The sequence below is a fragment of the Egretta garzetta genome, unplaced genomic scaffold (assembly GCF_000687185.1).
Source record: "Egretta garzetta isolate BGI_Z169 unplaced genomic scaffold, ASM68718v1 scaffold158, whole genome shotgun sequence".
Classification (NCBI taxonomy): Eukaryota; Metazoa; Chordata; class Aves; order Pelecaniformes; family Ardeidae; genus Egretta; species Egretta garzetta.
In genome coordinates, this window is record NW_009260430.1 from 3022 (window position 1) to 24022 (window position 21001).

At 53.4% G+C, this 21001-nt stretch overlaps 1 protein-coding gene across 1 annotated transcript; it reads left to right on the forward strand.

Moving 5' to 3' along the window:
- Positions 1 to 434: 434 nt before the first annotated feature.
- EEF1A2 (eukaryotic translation elongation factor 1 alpha 2) lies at positions 435 to 9158 on the forward strand (the record flags this gene model as incomplete). The annotated part of the gene is made up of 6 exons (XM_009643686.2): positions 435 to 614; positions 1668 to 1964; positions 6139 to 6289; positions 7743 to 7999; positions 8086 to 8320; positions 9031 to 9158. Coding segments are annotated over 6 exons (1248 nt in total), but the record flags the coding sequence as incomplete, so codon positions are not given.
- Between the last annotated feature and the right edge of the window lie 11843 nt (positions 9159 to 21001).

Sequence of the window (21001 nt, forward strand, 5' to 3'; positions counted from 1 at the left end):
CCTTTCCCACTAACCAGCTGGCTCACAGGTTCAGTTAATAGATTAAAATGCAGCAATAAGAAGCTTTCCACCATTGCTGTGGAATTCCTCAGCACCGGGGTTTCCCAGCAGCAGTGCCGGACCGTGGCATCTCATGGAGTAGACCTCATGAGTCACCGGCTCCAGCTCCTCCCCATCCGCTCACAAATTCACTTCATAGCTCTTCTTCCAGCCTCTCCTCATCCTGTTGAGGAATGCATTGAGAGCTATATCTCCTTTTCCCTCTGTTTATTAGTAAATAGATCGTTGCCATTGGATTTAGGGAATTTTGCCTTCAATGTTTGCAACGTGACCCTCTGCCCGTGTCAGCCTGGGATGTGCCCTGGAGGGTGGGTTACTGGCATCGGTGGTGTGCTCTTGGGTTTCTCACCAGCTCTTGCTTTTGTGTTGGCCAGATGGGGAAGGGGTCCTTCAAATACGCCTGGGTGCTGGACAAGCTGAAGGCTGAGCGCGAGCGTGGCATCACCATTGACATCTCGCTGTGGAAGTTTGAGACCACCAAGTACTACATCACCATCATTGACGCACCTGGCCACAGGGACTTCATCAAGAACATGATCACCGGGACCTCCCAGGTGAGAAATGGTGGCCAGGGGGTGGGGGGCTGCCAGATGTGGGAGGCTGAGGCTTGCTGATGAGCCCAGGGTCATCTAGGGGCTGTTAGAGTCCTTTTGAAGGGGGGTAGTTGAGACAGCAGACATCAAGGGGCATTGAGCAGGGTCCATGCAAGAGGCTGGGTAGCACCTCCCTGGGCATCTGGGAGAAAGGGCCTCCTTGGGCAGAGAGGTGCTTTCTCCACCCCATTTCCCCTACTTGGAGGAGGTGGGGATGAAGACAGCCTCTCTGGGACGTGGGATGCTATGACCTACAGGTCTTTGAGTGAGGGTGTCTCCCACATTATTTTAGACTCAGCCAACTGAGCTATACAAGAAACTCCCATCAATCCCTTAGGTTTTATTGGCTAAAGGAGACTCCATGGGTCTTTTCTTCTTCCTTTTTTTCAAAATAGCTGTCTTAGTCCCATAAACCACATCACATTGCCGAACTCCACAGCCTGCCCTTCCAGGGTAGGGCCATTTTCCCTCATGGCACTGCAGAACATTCCTGCATCTCACTGTGGTTGATGGGTGCTGGATGAGCCTCACTGCATGCCTGGTGAGATTCCCATTGTGATGCCATCTGGGCCAGGCATGGCTTTCCATCAAACCCAGGTAGCTTCTACTGTGGGCCCTGGGTACAGAAGTAAGCCAGGGAACACAGTTTGCATGGCTGTAGTCTCATCCGTCACCCAAGGAGATTATCTGAAAGACTTGAGTAGGGTTTTGGATAAGGCCTTGGCTGTGCATCCTTGGATGATCCAGATGAGGTCCTGGTTGGAGTCATGCAACCTGGAGGGACTCACCCTGGTTTCCAACCCATGTTGCAAAACCACGGTAAGTTGGTAAGTCTGAAATAACAGCGTTAGGTCAGTTTTGAGGTAGATCAGCGGGGTTATGGGTAGCAACCGGCAGGGAGTCTGTCCAAGCCATGAGCAGTTTTCATCTGGGACTTACTCAAGGCTCTCAGGGGTGTCACCAGGAGCAATGCTCTCCAGGGACAGAAGCAATTCATTAGCTCTCTCCTCCCAGGCTGACTGTGCCGTCCTGATCGTTGCTGCTGGCGTTGGTGAATTTGAAGCCGGTATCTCCAAGAACGGGCAGACTCGCGAGCACGCCCTGCTGGCTTACACCCTGGGTGTGAAGCAGCTCATCGTGGGCATCAACAAGATGGATTCCACAGAGCCCCCATACAGCGAGAAACGCTACGATGAGATCGTCAAGGAAGTCAGCGCCTACATCAAGAAGATCGGCTACAACCCAGCCACAGTTCCCTTCGTGCCCATCTCAGGCTGGCATGGAGACAACATGCTGGAGCCCTCTCCCAATGTAAGTGTGTGCGTCGTGTTAGATTTTTTTTTTTCCCCCCCATCCCAACTGTCCTGATCCAGGCTGAAGCTGACCTCCATGCTCTGAAAACCGCCGGCACGTTTCCCGCTCCCGTTGCGCGCAACAGCCCGCGTTGCCAGCATAGATGTGTTTGTCACGTAGCTCTGACTGCGCCGAGCCAGGATGAATGGCTGCACTGTTCATGGACACGCTGGTTGCTGTACCATGGCCAGACACCCCAGAAGCTAAGCATGAGCATCTTCAGGAGATGACAGCTTTGCTTCTGGGATGTGATTTGAAGGTTTTGCGTTGTCAGACCCTTGGTGACATCAGAGCCACCCGCACCAATCGTCACTCTGGGCAGGAGTATCGTGTCCTTTTAGGGCATTGTTTTCTGAGGGAAATAACATGATGCAGTCTCAGGTTTGTAACAGCTCCCATGTGTTAGGTATTGGGTGCTGTTTCCCATCGGTGCCGTATGCTGCTGTGACAGCCACACCTCCGGTTCCAGTGCTGGGATCTCTCTTCTTAAGGTGACTTTTGCTTAGAGAGATACCAGGGTTCCCATGCCAAAACCACGGTTTCCTACAGCATCCATTTGGGTTTGGTCTTTCTCCAGTTAATTTTTACAAGATCTCTCCCTCTGTGCATCGGTGATGAGGATGGTGGGGACACAAAGGCAGGGTGCGCTGGGTGGGCCCTTGCCAATATCTCATAGGACAGCAGGGGAGAAAGAAGAGCTTGAAGAAGGATGGGGGCTTCTTGGCTGGCAGGCTGCCAGTAGCAATTGTAACTCTGACCTTGGTTTTTTGGAGAAAAAGCTACCCCAGCTTTAGTCTCTTAAAGAAATGATGGGCTGGAAAGTTCTGGCCAGTGGAAGGTCCTGCTCTCTTGCTGGCTTCTGGGAGACCTTGAGCAAGTTGCTCAGACCAGAAACCCCCAGCCATCCCACGTGAAACCAATGGGAAATCTGATGCTTAAGGGGGCTTTAGGACTTTGCCTGTGGATTCTGGGTCAGCGCTCTGTGACGAGGGAGGCAGGGTATGAGTACAGCAGCAACTGAGGGACGTCAAGGGTTGCAAGCCTGAGCTAGCGGAGCGCTGCAGTGCAAGCTCACGCTGTCGTGAAATGCAGCTCACAGCCTTGCACGGGAAAGGCGGCTCACTTGGAGCTGGCTTGGGAGAAAGGAATTTTGGGGGTACTTGGGAGATTCCTGTCCCCTGGAGAGCAGAGCTGGGATAAGGTCATCTGTGGCCATGCCAAACGCAGCCGCATGGTCCCTGTGTGCCGCAGATCAGGCAGGCTCCAAATGTCAGCAGCTGCTGGGCCGGGAAGATGATCCTGAACAATTCTCCTATTAATAGGCTGCGGGGGGGAGGCACAGAGCAGGATGGGGCTCGCTGGCCCCCTTCGTCTGGACGGGGCTCCGAGCATGTTCTCAATGTGATGCGCTGCCCGAGAGAAGGCAGGGGCCAAAATAACTCACCCCTCTGCCGTAAGGAGGCAGCTGCCTCTGGGGTGGGTTCCCAGGACCTGCCTGAGCTGGGCAATTGGGAAGAAAGCCTGGCCAGAGGTGTGGATCAGGACGAGCTTTGCTGGAGAGGGTGCAGGTGGTCCCCAGGAGGTCCCCGTCCTGCTTTTGCCAGGACACTGGCTTGGGACAGACTCCCCTTTCCCATATTGCACCCCACCCAGGAAAGCTCGAGCAGGAAGCCAGTGTAGATCTCTCTCCTCTCATTCCTCGCCTGAAAAAGCTCTGATTTCTTTCGCTCACAATTTCTGGCAGGGTTTCACGAAAGCACAGGTCAGTCAAGTGACTCGTCTGTCTGTCAGGGGACTTATCAGAAAGTGGGGATTAGAGCCGTGACGTCCCTGCAGCTCCTGTCACCTCCGGGCTGAAGTGTGGAAGGCTCCAGCCCATGTCCCTGTTGCACAGCAGCCCCTGGCCGACTGCAAAAAAAATGACATCTGGACTGTGCTTGCATCAAAGTGTGACATTTGGGAGCTTTTTGGCAAATGGGGTTTTATGCGAAGCCAGCTTTCTGTTGCTGCAGCTGACAGAACTGGGCCATTCGATGTGGTCTGGGAGGCTTTCACCCCGTGGGGCGCTTGCAACCCAAACACAGGGTTCTGCAGGGCAAGGGAGCGTGGTGGCCCCGGGGCTGTGGCCTCGGTGTTGGGATGCTCACAGGCTGGGTAAAATCAGAGAAAGGCAACTGCTCTGCAATATGCCCTTGGGGTGCAAAAGAGTTGGAGCTCGGTTGTACTTTATGGGGGCTCGAGCCTGCAGCTCAGCCCGTCTGGCTGCGGGGTTTGGTCAGATCCTGCTTTTGCCAGAGGAGTGGTAGAATAGGAATTGCTTTTTGGGAAACAGGTTTGGGGAATACACAAGAGAGGTTTTACTTGGGTGGCCCTAGGAAGCAGCGCAAAGCAGGTTTGGCAGAGGCTTCTCACCCTGGAGCCACGCCGAAGTTTTTCCCGGTGAATTTGCTCCCAGGTGTCAAAGTGCATCTTTAGCTGATCCTCGGGATGTCAGACGTTTTCTGGATAAAGCACTGAAAGGAAAAAGGATGGCTCTGACAGCCAGGCGTCGCGGGGCAGAGGTTGCTCCGTGTCCCCAGGGCGTGCAGGAGCAGAGGGACAGGAGTGGCGGGGGGGGGGGGGGGACCCTGGAGAGCTGAGCCCACCGGGGGAAGGTCTGAGTCATCCTGCGCATCACATGCGGCTCCGTCACCGGCTGGATGGATTTGTCATTTCGCTGAGCTGGGGCCGGCTGCGTGGCGATAGCTGCAGTGCCTTGGGAAGGATCCCTCTGCAAAAGTGTCCCCAGGCTCCTGCCACTGTCCCCAAGGAGGGCAATCGGTGTCAGACGTCACCCTCCGAGGAAGGCTGACCTGAACGCGTTCGATGCGGGCTGAATTCCCTGGCTGGACCCAGCTCTTCCCCTTGCTCCTTCCTGAAAGTGGTGCAGACCTCAGGATGGGAAACCAGCCAGGGCATAGAATCACAGAATCACTTTGGTTGGAAAAGCCCTTTAAGCTCATCAAGTCCAACCGTTCCCCTAATCCTGCCATCCCACCCCCAAACCCTGGCCCTAAGCACCTCATCTACCCTTCTTTTAAATACCTCCAGGGATGGGGACTAGCTGTGTCCTCCAGGGATGGCTGTGAAACTGGGGGCACTTTGGGGGCCCCGTTTCACCCCCAGCCCCATACCCAAAGCACTGCACCGCTGATGCTGGTGCCTAAGGGAAAGGCCACATCCGTAATGTGTGCGATGGAGCTGGGGCACACGGGCAGCATTTGATGTCTGAGTGGGAAAACATTGTCTAAGCCTGTCTGGGCAGAGGAAGGGGGAGTCACCTTGCAGACTCTGATCTCCATTTGTTGTATCAGGGTTGTTTCAGACCCAGGACCGAATTTTTCTTGCCAGCAAGCCCCCGGCATTGCTACAGCTCCCAGCTGTACGGTATCACCCCAAGAAAGCACCGTGGCTGCCTGCATCAAAGCATGGCTTCTGCTGAGCACATTTCCCTACTCCTCTGCCTCTTTTCTGGCCAATTTTAGCTTCAAGGGTCCAATTTAGGGCAGGAGCAGAGAGCATCTGTGAAAAATGACCCTGCCCCTCAGCAGCCCTAGTGCAAGCGCCAGGTTTCCAGCATCCTCCTAAGCCAGGGTTTAAAAACCAAACCCTGGATGGGTGATAGCAGGAGCGAGCAGGGAGAAGGGTCTGTCTGGGGCTTGCCTTGAAGAAACTCGGTTCCCAGGACTGAAGCTTGGGGGCTTTGTAGCTGGGACTTGGCTGGACACCCTGTGGTCCCTGTGCCATCGTTGCTGGAGGGCAGGATCAAGGCATCTGGCATGGGAAGGCAACGTCCACAGCTTGGTGTTGGGAACAGGGACTATGAGTTTGCTGGGTTGAAGCACTTCCATCCTTTTTCTCCTGTTAATGGATGTTTTCCCGTTTCTGGGAGAGAGGGGGGACATTGAGCAAGGGGGTATGGATAAGCCTGCAGGGCTGGTGGAGTGAAAAGAGCTCCCCAGTCCCCAGGTAAAGCCAGGACCTGGTTGGACTGACTCCATGAAGGTTGTCCTGGTGGGATGTCTCTCTGGGATCACTTTGGGATGCTGAGGACGGGCATACTCTATGCATGTTGTTGCTGCTCTGTTTCCAGATGCCTTGGTTCAAAGGCTGGAAGGTGGAGCGCAAGGAAGGCAACGCCAGCGGGGTGTCCCTCTTGGAGGCCCTGGACACCATCCTGCCCCCAACCCGCCCCACAGATAAACCCCTGCGCCTGCCCCTCCAGGACGTCTACAAGATCGGAGGTGAGCAAAAGCCTTGCCACAGCCCCTCTTCCCTCTGCTTTAACCCGAGTCTTCATTCCATGGGAATTTGGGAATGATATTTCCAGGTATTGGGAAACTGGAGGGATTGGACTCAAAACTTCACATAATGCTGGGGAGAAGGGTGTTGGCTCCAGGGCCAAGACCCCGTTTGAGACTGGGTTGTCTGGGGTTGGAGGGTGACGTGCCCGCAGGTGCCCAGGGACCGGAGAGGAGCAGCAGGTTTGTGAGCATTCCCCAGGGAACGCGCGATGCCAAAACGGCTGCAAATTTGGGTGTCCCAGAGGTCACGGCTGGCAGGGCAAGATGGAGGCAGCAAAAACGTGCTGGGGCCCGGATGAGGGATGAGGCCAGTGGGGAGGGCCACCAGTGCGGCTGGTGCATGGTGGCTTGGCCGCGGTCTGCCCGTGCTTCCCAAATGCTGGTGTCCATCACCGGCACCTCTGTCTGCCGAGCTGGACCGCAGCGCCAGCCATGTAGGGAGTGCCTCGGTGGCCGTGTCTCCCTTTCCCTCTGGAGCGGTGATGGGGACACTTTTCTGAGCTATAAATACCCTGTGAGCTCTCTGACCTGCTGGCAGCAGCAGGCAGCCCTGCTGACTCCCCGGCTGCCGGATCAGGCAGGGACAGCCGTTCCCAGCCCTTTTCCACACTTTTCCAAGGACGCGTGCACTTCAGAAACCAGGCAGGGGTTGAACATGGATTTTAGAAGGCTTCTTAACACAGCCGTTTGTTTGCAATGGAGATGGAGGGTGGTGAGCGGGACTGTGTCATCCCCTAGCTGTGCTGGGGGAAAGAGAGATGGTTTTCCCACTAGGCAGGTCCTTAGAGAGCAGAGGTACGGTGGTTCAGGGGGAGGTGGAGGCATCAGGGTGGATGTGGAAGAGCAGATGGGTCCAGCCAAGCTCCCCAACCTCTTTTCAAGGTTGTTTCTCTCAACGATTCTTTACCTGACTCCAAAGGTAAGTTTTCCCAAAGTCTCCTGATGGCACAGGGTGTAAAAGGTCTCCTTCATTTAATTAGCCACCCTCAATCGCTGGCACAGCTGGGTTTCATCCCATGCTAATGGTGTGGCCATCAGGGATATGGAGCATGGTGTCGCATGCACACCACGACGGGCCCAATCCTCCATGCAGGAGGTGCCACGGCTGCCATAGAGGAAGAGCTTCCAGGGCACATGGGTTGCTTGGGGCCTTCTCATTCTGGTGTTTCTCCTTCTTGACAAAACATTGGGTGGAAAGGACAGACTTGTGGTATTTTTGAAGACCCTAATGTTGACCTTGCAGCTAAAATCTGGGGGGTTTTGTTTTGCAAGAAGTAAACATGGTCTTCGGTGAAAACCACTGGAGATATCTTGCTTTTGCTGCAGCTAGGCTCTAGCCCAGGGATATGCCAAGCAGGTTACATTTTGTTCTGCTCTGTCCATGTCTCCGCAGGGATTGGCACAGTCCCTGTGGGCCGGGTGGAGACTGGCATCCTGCGGCCCGGCATGGTGGTCACCTTTGCACCCGTGAACATCACCACTGAGGTGAAGTCTGTGGAGATGCACCACGAGGCCCTGAGTGAGGCTCTGCCCGGTGACAACGTTGGCTTCAATGTGAAGAACGTCTCCGTCAAGGACATCCGCCGCGGGAACGTCTGCGGGGACAGCAAGTCGGACCCGCCGCAGGAGGCGGCGCAGTTCACATCTCAGGTGGGCAGAGCTGGTGGTGCCACCACACTCAGTTTGAAACCATCCACCGGCTCCCAGCCTTGCTCTGACACCGCTCTGTCCCGCAGGTGATCATCCTGAACCACCCCGGCCAGATCAGCGCTGGCTACTCGCCCGTCATTGACTGCCACACCGCACACATCGCCTGCAAGTTCGCTGAGCTGAAGGAGAAGATCGACCGACGCTCCGGCAAGAAGCTAGAGGACAACCCCAAGTCCCTGAAATCAGGCGATGCAGCCATCGTGGAGATGATCCCTGGCAAGCCGATGTGTGTGGAGAGCTTCTCCCAGTACCCACCCCTTGGTAAGGGAACGGCTCTTTTGGGGTCTCCTGTGGAGGAGCATGAAGTCCCTACAGTTGTAGAGCTTATACCAGATGTGCTGAACCTCTCCCAGTATCCCCCACCAGTTAGACTGGGGAGGGAGCTGCTCCCCCACGTGCTGGGGGTGCAAAATTTGATGGATGAACCTTGTTAGGGCTGGTGGGGTGGGTCGGCCTTTCTGCTGAGCTGGGTTTCCAAAGGCTGGGCTGGGTTTTCCCTCTGGGAGCAACAGGGCCTTTCCTTCAAAGTTCCTAAACCCTGGTAGTTTCTGAATGCAGAAATATTTTTCAGCTTCCCCATCTCTGCCCTAAAACACAACTGGCCAGGAGAAGAAAGAGGGAAGTTTGCTCAGCAGAGACATCTTTTAATGCAGGGAAGTGCCGTGCTTTCCTTGGATGATGTTGCACATCTGGAAGCTTTAGCAATGCCAGGAGCTTGTGGAGAGCAGATGTGATTTAAGTTTAATAAACAGCCGTTTAAACAAAGAGGAGCATCAGGCTAGCTTGGCGGTCAGAGCAAGCGTTGGTGGCTCGGGGCTCGTTCCTCCAGGAACATGCTCCAAGGACAGGGGTAACACAGGGCACCATGAGTGGTAGGTGTAGATCCCACCATCACCCACCCAAAGATCTCAGCCTTAGGGAGGGCAAGGTGGCCGCGTTTCACTCATGTCCCCCCTCTCTCCACCCCACAGGCCGCTTCGCTGTCCGTGACATGCGGCAGACCGTGGCCGTGGGCGTCATCAAGAACGTGGAGAAGAAAAGCGGTGGGGCTGGTAAAGTCACCAAGTCTGCCCAGAAGGCCCAGAAGGCTGGCAAATGAATTGTGGGCTCCCAGTGCATCGCGCAGAAACCATCCCTGACACCAGGACGCTGCCACCGTCTCCCCCGGGCGCATGTGTGCACATCAGCTTGTAAGAGTTTATATGTCAACGACTGGATGCTCACCATTAAGGTCCAGTGGAAATTCTTTAAAAGGAAAAGCATGTTCCAGCGTTTGTGAGGCTTCATGTTAATTTTACCAATAAAACCGGTACAACATCCACAGTGGAAAAAAACAAACAAACAACCCCCCCCCCTGCCCCCAACCAAACCAACCAACCCAAAAAGTGTGGAGCTCTGTGTGTGCGTCTGTCATTGAGAGGGGCTGGGTGTGATGGGTTCCCTGTAGTCCCAATTAGAACGGATGGTGGGGATGGGCACAGATGGGGTTGGGGTGAAAATCTGGAGGAAGGAGGAGAGCTTGGCACCCATATTCAGGGTGTCACCCAGCGCCCAGCCCTTCCCAGCTCCCGCCCCTCGAGCGATGCAGGTGTCTGGTCTGGTTCCCCCAGCCTAAAGCGGGGGCTGCTCTTACAGCAGCCTGGGTCTTGATATTGTCCTTAACCTGCTCAACCTTCTAATACCAATTATCAAGGCCTTTATTAAGCTGATTTTGCATGGAAAAAAATATATGTTAAGCCCCTAAGGTGATGCCATTTAAAGAGAGACAATACCATACCCCATGCCTCCTTGAAGAGCTGGCAGTGGCACTTTTATTCTTTATAATACCCCATCATTTTGGGAGAAGTGGCCAAGGCTGCCTTCTCTCTACACGCTTCTTTGCCTCACACGTGGCAGATCCTCCAGCCCTTTCCAAACAACACGACAGGAATGTTTCTCCACAACTGAAGCCATGTGCTGGAGCCCAGATGTGAGTCAGGACTCCCAAGAAGCCCCAAAACTCATGGTCTTCACCCAGGATGGTGTCTTGTCTCCCATTGCAAACTTGCAGCCTGGGGCAAGGTCTGCACCCCTCCCCACTCCACCCAGAGTCATCTGTCCCAACCCAAAGGGTTGTGTTTGCCAAGTGTTCAGGACTGACCAAAACATGACGGCTGGGTGCTTTGAGGGGCAAAGGGTGAGAGCACCGAGGGTGGGGAGGAGCGGGAGGTGGTGTGGCAGGGCAGAGAGGTGGAGGGAGGAGGTGTGAGGGTGCTCCTGGGCACATTTCCGAGAGACCATGAAGGTGGGGTTAGCAGCCTGCTGGGGCATCCTGAGGTTGTCCGTGCTCATGACTTGGCTTTTAGGAGAAGCCCCAGAGCTGGGAGTGGATGCTGTGCGGGGGCTCTGTGAAGGACTGCATCATGCGAGGTCCTTCCCAGGAGAGCTCCAGAGGCACAAGCATCATTACTGTTTGTGTTGCCGGAGTTTTTAATGATCCTAATTAACATCTGATGCTCTGCAGTGCCAAGTGCCCCCAGGCAGAGCCTCAAGGAGCCTATGCCAAACTGAATTACAGAGCGTGCTGCACGAAGCCACTGCCGCCTGCTCCCCCAACGCCATCCCCATAGAATCACAGAATCATAGAATCACTTTGGTTGGCAAAGACCTTTAAGATCATTGAGTCCAACCTTTAACCTAACCCTGCCATCCCACCAGTAAACCATGTCCCTAAGCACCTCATCTATCCTTCTTTTAAATACCTCCAGGGATGAGGTCTGACAGCAGACAGACATGTACCGGCTCGCTGAGCCACCTTCCCCAAAACCGTGTGCGCAGGCCACTGAGGCTCCCCATCCCTCTTCGCACCCCCAGCAGCCACCAGCTTCCTCCACAGAAATTGGTTTGATGCCCAAGGTCTTTGCAGCATTGGGGCTCTGTGAAGTGCCGTGTCCTTGGCGTGCCACAGATTGGAAGGGGATCTGGGGATCCCTCCAAGGCACAGCACGACTGCAGGAGAAGACTGTTTTCCTACTGATAATTTAATCTCATCTTCCAGCTCCTCCTGCATTACCCAACTCCTGAGGCTCGTTGTCCTTGAGCCAGAATGGTGGACTTGTGCCCCTCCCTGGGATTTCCAAGCAGGGCAGGAGAACATCATCACGTGCATGTTCTTCTTCCATCCTTAAAAGCAGCAGGAGGAGGAACTTGTGTGGGAACAGCCCTCCCATGCTGTGCAGGAACCTCTAGCCCTCTGGTCCCCACTGGAAGCCAGTCCCTGGCACAGCAGGAGCGGGGACAACCTTGGGGTCAGGTGAGGGACAGAGAAAAGCAGTGCAAATTCTGTACCTGGTCCTCTGTAGTTATTTTAAAAACAAAAATGAGTTTAACAAAACCATAGCTACGTTTCCATAGAAATGTGCCAGGGGAGCTGTGAAAGATGCTCTGGGAGCGATGCACAAGTGGTGCGGCAATTAACGGTGTAGCTGCAGAAAAGGAAAAATATAAACCCCGGAGGATTTAACTCAAACCTGCTCATGGCACACAGCAGGTCCAAGTTTTCAGCCTCACTTGAGTGTGGTTGGTACCCCAGGTAATCTGCAGGATCAAAAAGAAGAGGCAGGCCCTGAAGTGAGATGTCTGCGGCTGCAGCATCCCCTGTTTTGGGAGGTTTGGGTCAGGCACTGCAGAGAGACAGAATTAACAGAAATACTCTAATTTAGACCCACTTCAAAGCATGAGGTTTGAGAGAGAAAATCAAGTATGCTGAATTTCTGGGGATCTCAAATCAGACTCAAATGAAGCCGTGACCTGCCTCCACCCAAACCTTGAGTTTGAAGACTCATTGTGGATCTGGATTTTGAGACTGGATCAATGACTCACCACCTGCAAATCGTTGCCTGACCCCACAGGGCTTGCAGGCCCACTGGGGATGATGCTTCATTTGGGGTGGGTGACCCATTTTGGGGTTCTACCAAAATTACAAGCAACCCAACATCACCCTGAACTGCGGCACAGATGGCTTTCAGCAGACCTTGCGATGGACTCAAGTTGATTCGAGAGCCGTCAACACCGTGAGAAAGCAGGGGGGTGTTGCGTGGCCCATGGCAGGTGATACGGAGGGCTGTGCTGGGGAGAGGCATTTTAAAACACTGGCTTCTCGTCCGATTCCTCCCCGTCATGGCCAGGTTTGCTGGGAACTCACAACCGAGAACTCAGAGGCATTTTTTTCCTAGCAACTTTTTGGGTTTTGGAGGCGTTTTTTATCACTGCCTTCCCTGCAGACGCCGCAAGCGGATGCTTCCCCTCTGTAGCAGTCTCAGCGATGCCATCTCGTGGAAAGAGGGACAAAGTCCTTCTGGATCGGCTGCCAAGGAGAGGAAATCCAGCCCCACGTCCCAAACTCTGCAAAGCCTGGCCCTGGCAGGCAACGTGTCCATAGCGAAGTGAAGAGTACAACCTCAGGAGCTGCAAAATGCTTATTGTTGTTTCTTTGGAGACCAGAGTTTGCAAATGGCGTTATATTACCTGAAATTTAAAGCTCATGGGGGAAAATCACTAGAGGTTGCAGGAAAGTCAAAGAGCATCAGGGCTGGCTTGCTCTTGAACGGCCGATCAGCTCTTCAAGAGGGTGTTTGAGAAACCAATGGATCTGGAAGAAGAGAGAAGGAGGTGGAGGTGGGGGGGTGGGGGCTGGATGTGGACCAGCATCCAGTTTGCAAAAGGGCCATCATCTCCAAGATGTAAGCAGCCTATGTGCACAGCATAGCAGTGATGCCATGTTGGGGTTTTCTGATGGGGAAGGGAAGACCTCATGAACAGGAGCATCCTCCAAGGTGTGAGTGGACACCTCTGCCCGGCCCCAGCCTGGTGCTGGCTGCTCTCATGGCACCCACTGGAAGAGGAGGAATGAGTAACCTCTCCTTTCCCACCTCCACCCCACGGGCCTCACGTCTGGCTGTGCTCTGTTAATAATTTAAAGTAAGTTTCCTTAATCCACCAGAGCTGATTGGCCGACTCAGCAGGCACTTTGGGCTGCTCTAAAAAATTTATAAGGCTTTTGCAAGACTGCAAGTAGAATCCATGCTGCAGATGCTGAGCTGGGTGAATTCGAGCCGCCCACTGCCCTTCCACGCTTGGAGGCGAGTTAAAACATCAGCCACAACCCCTCGTCTGCCTGGGCACGTCCCCGCCGAAACCCAGCCCAGGCAGCACATCCTCAGGCAGGCTGCCGGCCCCCGGCACGCCAGTGCGGAGTGTTCATGGCAGCTTGGACATGTGAGAAAGCTGCTCTGGTTAAGGCAATGCCTTTCCCATTACTCCCTTCATCCATCTCCAGTCTCCCAGTATGTTTTGCTGAACCTCAACCCCACGTGGGCAGTGAGGTGCTGCCTGCCTCATGTTGACTTAGAAGTCGTGATGACATCTGGAGCCTTTCAGTAGCGTTTGAAAACACACCCCACTAAGGGTGAAGACCAAGGGGAGATCTCCTGACCTTCCATCCCAGTCCTGCTCCCTTAGAAGCTGGTGCCACCAACTGCGAGGGAGGCCAAGGTGCACTTGCAGTCCCCTGAACACCAGCATCACCGGGGAACATCACGCAAGTGGGTCCTGCCATCATCTGTTGGTGACAGAGATGCTGAACCATCTGTGGCAGAGGAGGGAATGATGCAGATGCAGCACAAAGTCTGTGACTATGTGACCTTGGAACGTGGGTTCATCACTGACCAACATCTTTGCCCGGGAGCTGTGTCCCAACAGCAGCCGCCTGCCTTCTCCTTGGCAGTTTTGCAGCACATTTCGCCTTGCAAAGCTGTGCTGCCAGCGAGTAGCTCTCCATCTGGCATAGCTCCCCATCCAGCATGGCCATAGACCACCGCTGCTCTGCTCCCCAGCCCGTGTTGCCAGGTTCGGCCTCTTTCCCAGAGCAGATCTGCACGTTTGTGGAGCACCCTGGTCTGAGCAGATGGGGTTGGGGCTCCCACGCCAGCCTGGGCAGTGCCTGGCCCAGCAGGGCTCAGAGAGCCACAGGCAGGAGTTTTGTTCTCCCTGGGCTTTTCATCCCTGGGACTGGCTTTCCGTGGGGCAAGCTGGTAACACAAAACCCTCAGAGTAAATCTCCTTGGGAAACAGATGATGGGCCAGATCAGAAGGGGGTAAAAAAGGCTGACCAGGGCAGAGAAGAACCTCCTGTGCCTGGAGGGGGGTCTCATCTCTCCATCCTGCTTCCACCGTGTCCCCTTCACAAAGTGCATCAGCCACCATTGGCCAAATCCTGCCCCAGGGAGGTACAAATTCAGGGAGGAGGGAAGCAAGCCAGAAAAAACCCCGCCCCCCCCCCCAGCATTTTGTACCATGTCAAGGACCAAACCTGGGAGGTTTTTACTCATTTCCTTTAACCACCTCCCTCTGCATCTCCCCATTTGAGATCCACATTTTCCATGTGTTCGCAGCCAGGGGAGCACAAAGCAGCGGCTCTGGCCGGGGCGATGCCTCGTGCCCCATCCTCCTCTTGGCTCCATCCTTGCCTTCACCCCTCCCTGCACAAGAGATTGCTGATCTGAAGGAGAAAGCTGAGCTGTAACACAGCCCGGGTCGAGCTCCCAGCCAGGCACCCGCTCCTGCCCGCCCGCCTCCGAGCGCTCAGGTATCATTTAGCCACGGCTCCGGAGTTTCACGCAGAGATGCTGCAGCATCTCCCGATAATTCATCTCAGCTCTGTCCACAAACGCTCCTTCCATGTGTCAGGCTGCTTGCAAATTTAGGATGGCCTGGTTTTGCCTGGTCTAAACGATTTCTAATCACCCCTTCTCTGGCACTATTTTCATGCCTTATAGCTGCTAAATGCTTTTTGCAATCCTGGCCAGCCGCAGCGAGCGCCTGCCCGCCGAGCACTTAGGAGTGATGAGTCTGGAAGCGGCCAGCCTTTGGGATGGGGCTGGAAGATGGGGAAAGAGGGGAGGGTGATGCCCTAGGTGTCCTCTCTGTGGGGAGCTGATGGGGGTGACAGCAGTTATTTAGAGAAAGCTGTGTTCTGGTGTGGAGTGGGAGCACAAGGGGGTTTGGTGCCTGCGCCAGCCCCTGCCACTGCTCACACATCAGCATGGTGGGAAGATCCTCTCTGATGAGCACCAGCTCCAAGGACACAGCGTGGACCTGAAGGACCGCTGGGACAAGCAAGGGCAGCCCGTGCCAGGCGAGAGGCGGCTGTGATTAATGGAGCTGCACCAGTGCCTTGGGTGCTCCGAGCGGTTCCCACCAGAGCGATTGCTGGCAGGGAAGCGTGCAGAAGCAGGTCAATATGCTTTGGTGCCTCAGGACATCTCCAGCCATAGATCTCCACGGGGACCATGGGAAATGAGGGGAGGGGGGGCAGGGAGGGGTGGTAGAGGCTGACCACATCTTCAGGTGAAGCCCCTCTTGCAGGGTGGCCTGGGCAGCTGAGCCATTGCCAGCTTGCTGTCAGGCTACAAGCACAGCTCATTTTTAAAACCACCCTGCCCTGCTCTCCCTGCTGTCTGCACACACATGGAGATGCTGAATGAGAGGTTTCTCGAGCACAGCCGGAGCATCCAGATGCCCAGAGGACAGGAAGATCCTTTGGACCAGTGTGCACAAGACGAAGTTGCAAGAAGAAAACGGGGGCTGCGTGAAAATAAGGCTGGAGGTGAGTAAATGCCATCCTGCAGACACGGCGTCGCCTTTGCCCGGGGGAACCTGCCCCTTGGGCTCACTCCTGCCCGCCTTGGCGAATGCCCGGGCTCCACGATGTTTAGCAGAGGCTCGCTGCTTCTCCAGTGCTCCCCACGTGAGCTCCAAAAGGAGCAGCAGAACCAGAGGGTCCAGCTTCCCAGGGATTTGTGTTTTGAAAAGTCATGGGCAGGTTCTCTGCCGTGTAGCACAGTTGGGTGCATGCATGCATCACCACCCTCCTCAGTGGGGAGATGTCAGGGTCTCTGGCCTGTCTCTGTGCACATATTTTCACTTGTAGAAATCCAAAACATCCCCCCCTACCTTTAATGAACCAAGATAAAAATTGCCCATAAGCTCTGCAGTTCTTAGAGGAGGCAGATGCACATACACCAGCTTTCCTTAGGAGCTCAGGTTAAAGATAATAGATTGTAAACCCTTGCCCCTTCATGTTCTCTTGATTTCCCAGATGTCCAGGCTGAAGGACCATAGCAGGCTGGCAGCAAAAGCTCATGGTGCAGGAAAGCATTAATTTAGCTACTTCAAGAGTTTTTCTTTGCGTACAACACCTTACATGCTGTGAGAGGCAGGAGCACCGAGAGCCAGGTCTGCCCAGCAGTTTCCCAACAGAATACTTCCAGGTTTTAACCTGAAACATGGATCAAAAGCAACCTTCTTAATTAAAACTGAAACCTAGCCTTCCCTCTTTAACATCTTTAGAAAGACAAAAAGTTACATTAAAAAATTGGAAAGCATATTTTTACATTTGGAAGGGGTTTTTTTATCGGTCTTTTGATAATGAAAAGATAAAATATTTAGATTTAAAGTTTTTCAGTATTTTAGTGATTGAGCTTGGTTGCCTTGCTTGCCAAACCTGGAGATTTTGACATTGCAGCAATGGAGAATGAAAAAAAAAATGAAGAGGAGTGAATTTGTAGCAGGAAGGAAAATAAACTCTTCCCCATGCAGGTTTGGAGCTGTTTTACCTTTAAAGCCACTGGGGCCAACACTGCCCCCCTCCTGCCTGCAGGGACCTTCCCAGCCTACACATTGCACCCCACTTCTCTGCTCAGCCCCAAGGGCTGCCCCACCACTGGAGCAGGACAGCTCATCTCCTCCAAAGATGCCCTCAGATCCAGCACAGCTCCCCAGGTACTGGAACACCCCAGCAGAACAAGAACCCCCTCCAGATCATGCACCAGCATCTCCTACCCTACTCCCCAACCCCCCTTTTATCCCCCAGCAGCCTACCCAGGTGGATCCCAGCTCTGGAAGGTCCCTCCCCTCCTAACCCAGGACACCTGGGACCATTTGGAGCCTATTTATTTTAGTTGGCTTCCCCCTCCCGTCTTCCTGCAGCAGAATAAAGCAGAGCAGAGCAATCCTGTGTGCTCCCATGCTGTTCTTCTCTTGCTCAGGTAGATGTGTCAGGGCTGTTAGCTATTTCAGTCTGGGCTTTTTTCTTTCTGGTGACAACCTCCAGTCCTGAAATATTCATGGAGGTTTCAATTCAGCTTTGAAGTTGGTGGGAGGCAGGTGCCTAAATGGGAACAAAGGCTTTGTGGGACTGGGTCCTAGCCAGGATGCAGTTACAGGCCTGGGAGGGGCTTTACTGGGAGCAGAGTCTGTCCTGAGCTGGACCCTGAGCTGCTGAGACCTGGCAAGGCTGGAAGAGCTTCCCTGCAAACCCAGGTTTGTTTTATTGCTATAAAGTTGGATGTTGTAAGGAGCAAAGCACTGGTTTGGAGCAACAGGAAGGGGGCTGCTGATGGGAAGCTGTTCAAGTCAATTCACAACTCTGAGGGGTCACCCCCAAGGAGATTGTGGTGGGAGGAGGTGCTCCTGGAGCAGCCCTGTTTTGGGGAATGAGCACAGAGGTGACAGTAATTTGAGTTGTGTGGCTTTGGTCTTTGCGGGTACAGGAGGAGGCACAAAATCAAGGAGGTCAGGAGGAAGAACGTGAGCGCTGGGAGATGTGCTGAATGACTGCGAGAGCTAAATTTACGGAGTCTGGGAAAAGGAAGGCTCAGGGGCAACAAGGTCACGGGCTAAAAATACCTTCAAGGTAACAATATAAACGAAGAAAGGGAATTGTGCATGGTCTCAAAGGGGGCAAGAGCCCGAGCTGGAGGCTAATGAAGGGATTGCATAGAGATGGGGATGAGGACCTCATTGGTGGGAAACTCACCTGGGGAAGGGCAGAAGCAAAGTGGTGTCAAAGTGCCAGGGGAAATGGGGTGGGTGCTGGTGTCCGTGTGACCAGTGGGCTTATTTTCAGATTTGTGGATGCTCTGAGTGTAACCCAGTTTAATTCACCAGAATTCACCCTAACTTTGCTTTTCCCCATTGCTCCTCCTTCCACATGCCCAGCCAAGTAGCTATTCTGTCCAGTGACTGATTTTCTTTACAGTCAGGCCTCCATGGCACAAATGAATATTTAGACCTCAGCAGTTTTAATCACCCTTAGAAAGAAGAAACACAGACTTTCGAGCTGAGAAGGGAGTGTGTGTGCGCCTCCCTTCTGGATTAATTCAGTGTAACTTGGGGGGATTTCGTGCAGTCAGACACTCCCAGCTGCAGCTCAGGCTGATCTCCTATGGCATGGTTTGTCCCAGGTTTTGCTGGAGCATCCTCTAACGAGGTAGGTGCTAAAACAGGATAGAAAGATGGAGGGTGGCACAGAAATTTTCCATCCCTTAAATATGTAATATAAAGTAAGTAGCTCTGTCAACACCAGGCTGAAGGAAGCTTGGCTTCTTATGAGTGCGTTGGTTGCAAATTCTGATTGAAGCATTTTAGTGGCTGGGAGGAGTGGTCTCCTCGTGGACACCTTCTCTGGTGTCTAATAAAGATGAGATTACACTTCAGGATTTCCTTGGGAGGGGGAAGGAGGAGGCATTAGGGAGCTGCTGCCTCTCTCCAGGCTTCTAGATTTCATGAAAATTGACACCAACTTAATTAGCATTGAGGCTGATAACTGTCAGGTTTGATGGAAACTGGACAACCATCTGGTGCATCTTAATTTAGGCTGGTAAAAAAAGTAAAAAAAAATCAGTGGTGATACTGTGTTTGAAACTGAGTGCCCAGAAAGGCCTTTGCTCTTTGCCCAGTGCCCTATTTGAAACCTTCTTGCTCTCAAGGTGGTCCTTCAGCACTGGTGTCTTCATCTCTGCCCTTGGTTGCCACAGCCCCAAGGGCTGTAGTGATTGTCCTCTCTGGTGGCAGCAGGAGGCTGCAGACCCCGTGTTGCCCACAGCTCAGGTCAAGTCATGGGTAGCTCCAGGGAAGATATTTTCAGATGGGTGAGACAACACTACCCCACCTGCCTTTAACCCCATGTCCTTAGCGACTCAAGATTTATAATGTGCTTTTACTCCTTTCCTTGATCCCATAAACAGGGCATGGGTCTTCAATATAACTTAAGCTTATTCAGCCAATTTCTGTCTCTCGCCAAAGCCCCGTTTTCTGGTGGTTCAAGTGACAGTGGTGATGAGCAGACTCCCTCCAGTCTGTTTTAACATGCACTCATCTAAACGCTGCCTTGACCACCCTACTCATGAGGCTGTGCCCAAATCTCCCTGTCCCAAATGATGAAGCCTTTGAGCATTGCCTTATGTTCTACCCAGAAACGCGTATCCCCTTGTCACACTCATCTTTCTCCTTTGGAAATCTGCAGATCTCTCCATTTGTGCACAAGAATTTCTTTCTTACAGCATTTTCCCCCGTGGTCTTAAACCTTAACGCTGGAGAAGCATCACCTTCCAGGTTGAGTTCCTTGTATGAACCAACCTCTCTTATGGGTCAGGGCTCCTGGTTTCAAAACCAAAATAAATGGTTTGGCACATGTTGGAAAGAGTCCCTGTTGGCCAAGCAGTGAAGACACATGTTTAATCAGTAAACATATGCTCCCAGGGACTGTTTGCGGCTCAGAGAAGAGGATGAGGTGGTGAGAGGTGTTGGGTAGCTGAGGCAGAGGAGGGAGAGGGATGGACACTGGGTTTTGAAAGACTGAACTGTTCACACCTTTGCTCTGGATGGGTTAGTTTTGCTCAGATGGTGTAGCCTCCGGTACAAGGGGAGATAAAGCCATCTGCTTTAGGCTTTGAAAACAGCTCTGGAAGAAAGCGGTGAGTGACAAACCCCAGGCTATGGGTCGCACAGTTCAGGCAAATCACCAGCTGGGGGGGCATGGAGAAAGGGCTCTGGTTCAGTCTTTCAAACAGAAATATATCAAATATATCCCTGGAGTCATTCTACATATTTCACACCAGTCATTTCTTACTAGGTCTCAAAAACTGCCAAGGGACAGAGCGTGGACTTTCTGTATCTTAACATAGCTTGATAGGTTTCATCTCACCTTCAGGGTCTAAGCTATCTGCCATGGTATTTGTGTTTTAAAGCCATCAGTAGTGTTGAAGGCAAAGAACTGACTCAGTAATTCTGTTTGTGCAGACATAATGTCCTTGGATCAGATAAAAGCACCTTCCCAGTACTGCTTTTATATACCTCATTAATTTGCACAGTGTTAGCGGCTGTGTCTTTTCTTCCGCCCCCCCCCAGCAGAAGTAGCAACACAACTGACTTAATCTTCATAATTACCTGCTGCAGACTCTGGGGCAGGACAGCGCAGCCTGATTAGCATTTAGATTCCAGTTGTCCAAAGATCGTTCATCCTCTCAGGGTTGCAACTCGCCAGGCACTGTGCAAACTGGGTTGGGGATGAGCTCCGGGGAGCGGGTGGGTTGGTGTGCCGGGGAGGAAAGTGGGGAGCCATGAGACCTTCACATGATTTGGTGGCGGGACCCCAGACCTGCTCTCCTGCCACCCAAGGCAAAGCCCTCCCCAGGCAGCCATGCCGCTTCTGAACGCACAACGACAACTTGCGGTGTGCCAACCCATGACATATTATCTGTAGAGAAGGGGTTAGAGATGTCTTAAGAGCCCAAGGTGTAGAGAGGGAAGGGGCAGGGCTGGAGTGGGTCTTCACCACATCTTCAGGCCTTTCCCACTTCCCGGGAACTGCTCTGCGTGTATAAGGAGACCATTTCTGGTGAGCCACTTGCTCATGAAGACTTGCTTGTCTTTGATGTTTTACCTCCCTCCCAAGTGAAGCAACAAGCCCTGGCAGCCGCTGCAACCACACTGTGTCCTTCCTCAGCCCATCCACAGCTTGGGAAAGATGAAATCCCACCCTCTCCATTGGCCCACTCCTGGTTTTTGATGGTCTTGGAGATAGATGATGCCCAAGGCTGTGCTGCAGCGTGACACCGCAAA